Raw genomic sequence first — 9335 nt, forward strand, 5'->3', positions numbered from 1 at the left:
CCAGGGGAGGTTTAGGTTGGATATTAGGAAAAATTTCTTCACCAAAAGGGTTGTCAAGCATTGGAAGAGGCTGCCCAGGTGTCATGGTTTAACCCCAGTCAGCAACTAAGCACCACACAGCCGCTCGCTCACCCTCCCTGCCCCAGTGGGATGGGGGAGAGAATCAGAAGAGCAAAAGTAAGAAAACTCGTGGGTTGAGATAAGAACAGTTTAATACTTGAAATAATAATAATAATAACAACAACAATAATAATAATTGCAATGGAAAGCAAAACAACAAGAGAGAGAGAGAGAAACAAAAACCAAGAGGGAAAAAAACCCACGTGCTGCAACTGCTCACCACCCGCTGACCGATGGCCAGTCACTCCCCGAGCAGCAATCACTGCCACCCAGTCAACTCCCCCCAGCTTATATACTGAGCATAACATCATATGGTACGGAATATCCCTTTGGCCAGTTTAGGTCAACTGTCCTGGCTGTGCCCCCTCCCAGCTTTTTGTGCACCTCCTTGCTGGCAGAGTGTGGGAAGTTGAAAAGTCCTTGACTTAGTAAAAGCACTGCTTAGCAACAACTAAAACATCAGTGTGTTATCACATCATTCTCATGCTAAATCCAAAACACAGCACTATACCAGCTACAAGAAAATTAACTTTACCTTAGCTGAAACCAGGACACCAGGGAAGTGGTTGAGTCACCATCCCTGGAGTTATTTAAAAGACATGTAGATGTGGTGCTTAAGGACAGGGTTTAGTGGTGGACTTGGCAGTGTTAGGTTAACAGTTGGACTTGATGATCTTAAAGGCCTTTTCCAACCTAGACAATTCTATGATTCTCTCAGAACCTTTTAACTCCACCGTATCATGGTTGCTGCAGCCCTATCATGCTGCATTTCTCATCAACATCCTCACCCCCAACCTGTTCTTTATTCATTGATTTGCATAAATACAATATAATTCTAAGGCAACTAGGCAGGAGTATATGAAAAAGGATCTGAAGCTGATCATTTGACAGAGTGGTTTTGCTGCAAAACTCCTGTTCTGGGATATACCACTGAAAAATAATCTGGAAATTGTAGGAAATAATTATTTTACTTTATTTGGCATTGTGTTCAGTTTTGGCCATCACACCTTCATAAAGACACAGAGAAACTGAAGAGAACCCAGAGAAGCAATGATAGCGCAGATCAGGACAGCTGACAAGAAGCAGCTGGTAAATTTGCAGAAAAGCTCCTTTAGGCCAGCTATTTAGAAGAGTTTTCCGCAAGGACAGTGAAGCACTACAATGTGTTATCTCACAGACTGTAGAACTCCCTTCCTTTAATTTTATGTGAAAAAGGCACCTCTCTTAATTTTCCAGGAATTTTTCAACAGTCTCCCATCCCAGCCTCAAGTCTTTTAATGTTAAAAAACTGTTCCTAAAAAGAAATTCTATTCCTGAAAATGAAGATTTTGTTTCTTTTTCAGTGTCGTCTTTGTTTGTTTGGGTTTTTTTTTCATTATGAATTTCAGCCAACTTTTTTTTTTTTCTGCCAGAATGGTTATTTTGGTCCAAAAATGCCACTTTAAGAATTCTTGAAATGGAACCAGAGGAGACAGCCTGTCCTCCTGGCTCCATTGCATGCCTCACTGATGGCATCACTTGAATAGCACTCTAAACCAACTCTGGGGTGTTAATGTGGTGAAGGCATGATCCTATTCCTTTCCTTTCCTGTTACTCAGGGGCAGTAAGGAACAAGTACTATATTTTCTCCAGGATTAAGATTGTCCTGGAGAAGCATGTGTGGAAGGTTCTCTGTGTCCTTCTATCCTGAGACATCTCTGACAGTGGAGAAACATTCAGGCCTTTAAAAAGCATCTCTTAGTCTACTTGTTTACATTAGTATTACCAACTAAAGATCATCAAGTGGTGAATATTTCCAGAAAATATGGTAAAAAATGGAGGAGTACAAAATGTGCTAATGTTTAAATAACAGACGTTTGGAAATTCTGTTGTTTCAGGACAATTTTTATCATTGCTAATTTATCTTTTGAATTGGGCTACTTTCTCTACCTGGTAATTAAACCTGTGCCAACATACAGATGACTTCCCCATATCTTGGATCAGGCTCTCCCTTGTCCTCCTTTGATTACCTGTGTGCATATTATCAGAGTTGTTACCTAGCTAGCCAGCAAACAGACATCTTGTAAACCTGTTTCCCCTAATGCTGAATGCATCGCTTTGTCTGTGTACACCAATTGTATCAGACTGACACTGTTGGTTCTGCATTTCCAAGTTTACATTGCCTTTACGACCAACCCTAGGAATATAAATGATAGCATGCTTGTTCCTTTCCTTTGTACAGTTTGGTCAGGAGCATAAAAATAGCTAAATCTTGTTGGTTCTAGCAATGCTTCTAAACAATTTATTATTATTATTTTCTTCCTGTAGATTATAACACAAGTGAGCAAAAGCAAGCATGTAAGAAACATGAACTTTACGTGAGTTTCCGAGACTTAGGATGGCAGGTATGATTATAAATGCTGTTTCCTATCAGTTCAAATTGGGACAATCTATTTTACAGTCCCCCATTATTTACAGTCTGTTTTCTTCATGGTAATCGGTATTTCACTGATGAGAGACAAATTCTTTAAAAGCATTTTGTAATGAATCCCTATCACTATCACTTTACCTTTTTTGGCTGCTGTTCTCTCAAAGACTTTGCATACATTAATGGCTTTACTATCTGGATTCATTCACATAAAGATAAATCTGAACTATTACTCAAGATATGAATATATCTACAGTAAATGAAACCAAAATCCCCACACTGAGCAACGGAACTTTTGAAACTTGCACTTTAATTCTCCCTGGTTCAGTGCCGTCTACTGCAGGTCACAGAGATTTCACTGGGGTGGAGTACTTAGGGAACTAGAGCTTGGATCACTGTTTAGTGGTCTTTATAACACCATAGCTAAGTTTACATAATTTCTGGGGAAAACTCGTCCTGCCATACAGTAACAAGAAAAGAAGGTACTTGTGGTAAAAGGTCGTAAAGACAGAGGCAGGGCATTATGAGAAAAGAAAATAGAGATCAATCTAGGGTTTTTTTCCAGAAAGCAAGGAGCTCACTATAAAGAAAGAACAAGAAGGCCATCAGCAACCTATAACCTAGACATATTGCATATGTAGGTAAGAACTCAGAGATGGCTGTCTGTGCATTTCACATTTCTCTGAATTATTTTAAAACAATTCTCTATCAGTGGAACAAGTCTACGAGGAGAAAAAGTGTGCTATCTCTTTCGTGACAGCTCATCATTTACATATCTAGCTCAGATTCTCATATGGTGTCATTACTCAGCCTGACTTTTTGTAGTATGTTTATCCTCACAGCAGCCTCAAGAAGTAGGCAGAGACTGTTTTCCCAAGTCTGCAGAGCATAATCACCCTGTCCATGGCCACAGAGCAGGCTTGTGGTATTGACTTGAACTCAGGCTACTGAACAAGTGAGCCGTTGTCTCTCTGTAAATCACAGATTTTTCCAGGTATCAACAGTTTTTTCATTTTTTGAAACAGTAAATTCTGATATGCCCCAAGGTGTGCAAGGCTCTCAGATCAGTCATTCAAGGTGGCCATAGAGAAAAGAAAATCTATTTTTTTCACAAAAAAACCTTGAAGAATTGGAAGTTTCAGTTGGAAAGCCAAAGCTACACTGTACAATATTTGATCAGTGAAACTCAGGGTGAAATGAGATAAAAAGAAACAATCGTCAAGAAGTAGGTACTTGATCCTCTCCGCCCTTCCCACAGCACCTCCACTACCTTTGTTCAGCAAACTAAACACATAGCTTTCATTAACATTAAAATATTTTCCCTCTTGTGGTCTTTTCCCCATGCTGTGTTGCTAGAAATACTCAAAATGCATGATTCAGTGACATTCCAACGAGTAATCTCTAGCAACCCTCAGTCTCATGCAATAATACAATTAATGGTATTAAGTATGCTGAAGAAAGAGGATGCATTTTAATGACTTTTGTTGCACCAAGAAGTGCTTGTGATTTTTGGTCTGAGAAGAAAAGTGTTCTGACAAACATATTTGGACCTTTAATTCCCCTTATAGCCTCATTAGTTGGTATTCAGTACAGATTTCTAAGTTTAATTTTTCATCTGAGTTTTGCATTAACAAAGCAAATACTTCCCTTATTTTTTTGGCAAAAAAAGTAATTTAACATGCCACATTCTGAAGTTCATTTTGTCCTTGGACAAGTCTTAGTTAGTTTGATATAGTTTTAAATTTTCTGAGTGAGAGAAAAAAAATTGAGTGTGTTTATTTGTTCTTGTTTTAGGATTGGATTATTGCACCAGAGGGCTATGCTGCGTTTTACTGCGACGGAGAGTGTTCTTTCCCCCTCAATGCCCACATGAATGCAACAAACCACGCCATTGTTCAGACTCTGGTATGCCTCTGCCTATGTTGTAGTTGCCTATTTTGCAGTTGTAAGTGTCTTGGCACAGGGGCTGTCTCTTCCTTTCTGTTTACTACTATTGGATTTTGATTGTTTCTGGGTAAATGCTAACCCATTTCAAAGACGTGCTTTGATGATTACGCTGGAGAGAGGATGAACTATCCAGAGTGGCCTGTGTGGTAGGTTTCCCTTCCATTTCAAATGCAATAACACATGAGAAGACTCTGTCATGTTACTGGAGAACGGTGTAGACAGGAACCAAAAGGGCCCCCTGGTCCCACTTCCAAGAGTTTTTTGCAGCTTATTGAAGCTCTATGTTAACATCTACATGCTATACCTTCCAGAAACATTGACACGTGGCCAGTGTGTGGACCTCTGTTGTCAACTGTTGGCAGAGATGCTTAAACCGTAATTTAATGTGAAGCTTTGCAAGCAGATGCATTTGCATGTAAGAAATTGTGTTCAGTCATGCCTGGCTAACAAATGTAATTTATAAATAAGTGTGTTTGGATCTGTTGCTCTGCCTGGTACTTGTAAAAGGGGTTTTGCAGCCAGCTTTCTGCCTCTGCTAGTTCTTATGTCAGTCCTGTGCATCAACTGGAGCAGCCAAAAAGATGATCTTAGATGAAGCAGCTGGCTAGGCCTCTTCTACCCCAGCAGCATTCAACTGCAGTTCAGAAAACACAGCAGCTACAGAAATCAAGGCCTTTAGACTATGCCTAAATGTAATGCTGCGAGTCCGATGTCTGGTCATTAGTTTTCTTCTGTGCCAGCTAAAGAACTGGCTCTGAAAAGCATCAGTATTAGCAGAATGATTAAGAAGCAGAGGAATGAGCAATAATACATGAGGAGGGAGTGGGAGTACGAAATCAGAACAGGAAAGGGTTGCCATCCCTAATTAGTTTCTGGAAAGGTCAAGGCACTCAACTGCAATTAGAGAAACATGGGTTTAAGGCTCCCTCTGATTTAAATTGATGATAGAAAAGTATCCTGACCATCAGACAATGCTGATGAGTCTGTCCATGGATGGTGATTTTTTTCTTTGATTTTGACATAAAAAATCTGTGCCTGAAAAACCTTTCCCCCTTCAGAAATGAGTGTAGCTATTACCACCCTGGAAAAAAGAGAAACAAACCCAAACCCAAAACCCCACTCCAAGAAAACCCAGAAATAAACAAACAAACAAAGTTTGATTTCTTTCTGATAGAAAACAAATTCTGCTTGTGAAAATTGTCAAGTATTTCTACATGAGAGGGACATTTTTAAAACCTCAGCATGTGCTGAGACCTTTTCCTTTCCATTCAGCTTTTCATTTATGTACCTTCTCCAAGTCCAGCCACCAGTGCAACATTATTCCTCTATACCAGAGTTCGAGTCAGCAAGATTTACAAAAAGAAGGGAAAATGTCAGAGGCTGGAAATAAATAGAAGTGTGGTAAGGAGTTCAGGTGAAAGGGAACAGCAAATGCCAGTTGGCAAGGAATATAGCAATGTGCCTAGGAGATGATGAAGAACAGCATATATGCAGTCCTGAGCTGGAGAAAGAGCTAGAGTTCCTGAGAAATAGGTCAGCAAAGCAATAGTTTAGCATTATGCAAACATTGTCCAGAAAAGTTGCCAGTATCAGTGAGATCCCCAGGTTAGAGTTCCCTCCTACAATTATGGACTGTTAAATAAGAAGTGGCCCAGTGTTACTTTCTCTTGTGTGTCTATCCTTTCCAAAAATGGTTAATTTCCCATTGTTAAGAAATTTGTGTAGTTTGTCCTATTTTTTAAATTGGATACTTAAATTTTCCCTCCTTTTTGGCCTTTTTAGAATTGTGTGTCTCCCTCTGCATGTACTGTACATGCATTCAGTTGTGCAGCCAAAAAATCATGAGGCTAATTAAATTTTAACTGCACATAAATTAGATGAGATAACAGTAGTTGAATGCTTTCTGGTTTAAATTATACAAAATTCAGATTTACACAAGGTGTGCACATGGGGATGGCTTGGGAAACAGTTATTCATACACCCCACCCTAATCCAAATGTAATCATCTCCCAGCCATACTGATTACACCATTCTAAAAAAAGCCCACTCTTTGGGTTGGGAAGTGATTGTTCCTTGGTACCCCTCCAAACTTTACTGACTCTTTTTTTTTTTTCCTGTTGTAACAAGAATAGGAGAAATGCTGGGCCAGTACCTTTCTCTCTCTTCTTTTTCTGAGACTGAACTTAGGCAGAGAGACAATACAGATGCATGCAAGTACGAGACAGACCACATTTAATGACTTATATAAGCCTTCTTCTACCGTCTCGCTTCCCATCACCCTGAGAACAGGCGTTGGAGTAGTGTTAACCTCCTGGTCATGTGAGTCAGCGGATCAGCAGGTTGACTCGCACTGACTTCCAGGCTCACTCTTGAAAAGGCTGTGAGCATCACTGTCGTGCAGGGCTAGCAGGGCCATGGAGCTCCCAGCTGGGGTGGTAGGGGCTGGTGGGACCAGGAGTTATGGCAGGGTAAACATCTGCCTAGATGAGGCACAATCATTCTTTTCTCCAGTGCTTTGCTATTCATTTGTTAAACTGTTTTTAAATGTGTGTCTAAACCCTTACTAAACTGCTACTTCAGGATTTATTATTGCTCATTTCAAAAGACCTTCTCATGGTAACAGTTATGTAAAAATCGTTTCCTGATAAACTGTTCTCTGTTGTCTGGCAAAGGCTCTGGGCTTATATCACTGCAAGACAGATGGCTCTAACAGATTTACAAAGACTTAACATACAAATGAAACCTATTACTGCTGAAGTCTTTATCCATGCCTTAATAATCTCTTGCCCTCTCTATTACAACTCCCTCTTTTCTGGCCTCCCCAGTTTCCAAGTCTTCAGCATGTGTAGAATATTACATCCAACCTTCTTTCAAGTACAAAGAACTTGTATTTCCCCCATTTTCAGATATTTCCACTAGATCTTGTTCGTTCTGGGATGCTGTTCAAAACTCTTTTCCCTCCCTTTAACCTTTCATTGATATATTCAGCCTAGTGAACATAAAGCCTTCTCTGCCTCAGCCCTTTCCCTAAACCTTCTGTCCAGCTGGCACCCACCTTATGAATTGATTTTGATGTCAGTGGAAGTAGAATTGGATCCACGGATACCTAGATAAGACCTTAAAATGCACTCATGCTGTCTGAGAACCCACATCTTACCATTTCATAGGCTGAAAACAGTTTCAGTATGAGCAGTCTCTGAATTGCAAAGACATGTTTTGCACTGACATTGTCCTTGTACCTCTCTGTTTGATATATGAGCTATGTATTTATCTGTCTTTCAGGTTCATTTGATGTTCCCTGATCATGTACCAAAGCCATGCTGTGCACCAACAAAACTGAATGCAATCTCCGTGCTCTACTTTGATGACAGTTCCAATGTTATTTTAAAAAAATACAGGAATATGGTGGTGCGTTCATGTGGCTGCCACTAGAATAAAAAAAATAATCTAAAGCAGAGGGTTTTATTCAGAATTGTAATACAGTCAAGATATGATCCCTGCTGATGAAAAGGCAGTCCTAAATTTATTCCATTTCATGTCATCTCTCATTTAAATGTACAGTATAATGTATATAGTAGCTTTTATTTATTTAAAAGTATATAGTTTCTTTTGTATGAGCAAAATTTCAAAACCATTTATTTTATGGGTCACCTTACTATGCAGTAGAACTTCATAAACTAATTTTTCAGTTGACCATACTGGAATCTATTTCATTCCATTTCAATATTTTAAAGTAAAGCCTTTGTATGGATTTTTTTAAAGCTAGAAAGTCCAGAACTTCTGTAACTGCTTCATATTGTTAAAGGAACTAAAATACGTTTGGTCATATTGTGCCAATGAAAACTGTGGCGGGGTATTTATTTAGAAAAAGGCACAGAAAAAAAACTAAACAAAACTGCTTGGCTAAACATATTTTTTCTTTTAGAAGTTCTGCTCCATTAGAAAAAGTGAAATGTTGAACAGTGTTTAAGTAAATAAACAGTAGATAGAAAATAGAAGTGAAAAGATTGCACATAATTGTTATAACTATTTTCTTTAACAAGATGAGTGTAACTGGAGGAGTATGTTACTTCTTGGCTTGTGGGCAGCAGAGTTTGCAGAAGGCTCAAAGCTTCGGGAATTCTGTGGAGACAGACTCTCGCCTCTATCTATGACTTCCCAAATTAACACTAAAAATTGAACTACAACATTCTTACCTCAAATCGCATCAGTCTATTATCTATTACACTTCTCCGGCAAATATTTTTATAATAACAGCACAAGTTAAACAAAAAACCCATGCAAGCCCTCCCATTATATACACAAGTTACTATATACACAAAATATACAGAAGACAGGGTATGGAAGGGCTTTGCTCTATTTAGCTCCCACTTTTGCCTGTGTTTTCTGAGTGTGCGAGGGAAGGCACAAGGGTTGCAGCAGTTGTCACCTGTTTAATCCAAACTGTTGTCCCTGATGGTGGCTGTTTTCAGGCAAAGATGAAAAACGCCTTTCATAATGAGCTGGTGGGTAATTTGCAGCCTACTTTCTGTGCCATCTGATTTTCTGTCAGGTGGAAATTGGTTTAAATCATGAGATGTGTGATGGGATATCTTTCCCTTTTTTTTAGCATTAACTATCTTAACTTTGAAAATTCTTAAATCCATATAAATATTTTTTAATCTCCCTAAATTTTTGGCCTCAAATGAAATCCTGTGGTTGTGAATTGAACAACTAATTACAGATGATCATTCTCACCACCGCTACCCATATGCTTATTTTGAATTTACCACATTTAATGTCTTTGGACACCCCTTTATTTTAGTGTTATGGAAATGGGAAATAGAAACTCTCTTTTCTCTTAACTACATGGCTAATTATA

General features: G+C 39.0%; 1 protein-coding gene across 1 annotated transcript in view; it reads left to right on the forward strand.

Annotated features, from left to right (window-relative positions):
- BMP5 (bone morphogenetic protein 5) overlaps positions 1–8376 on the forward strand; it is a 61230-nt gene extending 52854 nt beyond the window's left edge. The window contains exons 5-7 of the mRNA XM_009333176.1: positions 2428–2504; positions 4322–4432; positions 7757–8376. Of these exons, the coding sequence (XP_009331451.1) occupies positions 2428–2504; positions 4322–4432; positions 7757–7906 (338 nt within the window). The 3' untranslated portion in view covers positions 7907–8376. The remainder of the gene's footprint in view (positions 1–2427; positions 2505–4321; positions 4433–7756) is intronic.
- Positions 8377–9335: the final 959 nt, after the last annotated feature.

This window comes from Pygoscelis adeliae, unplaced genomic scaffold (assembly GCF_000699105.1).
Source record: "Pygoscelis adeliae isolate BGI_AS28 unplaced genomic scaffold, ASM69910v1 Scaffold57, whole genome shotgun sequence".
NCBI lineage: Eukaryota > Metazoa > Chordata > Aves > Sphenisciformes > Spheniscidae > Pygoscelis > Pygoscelis adeliae.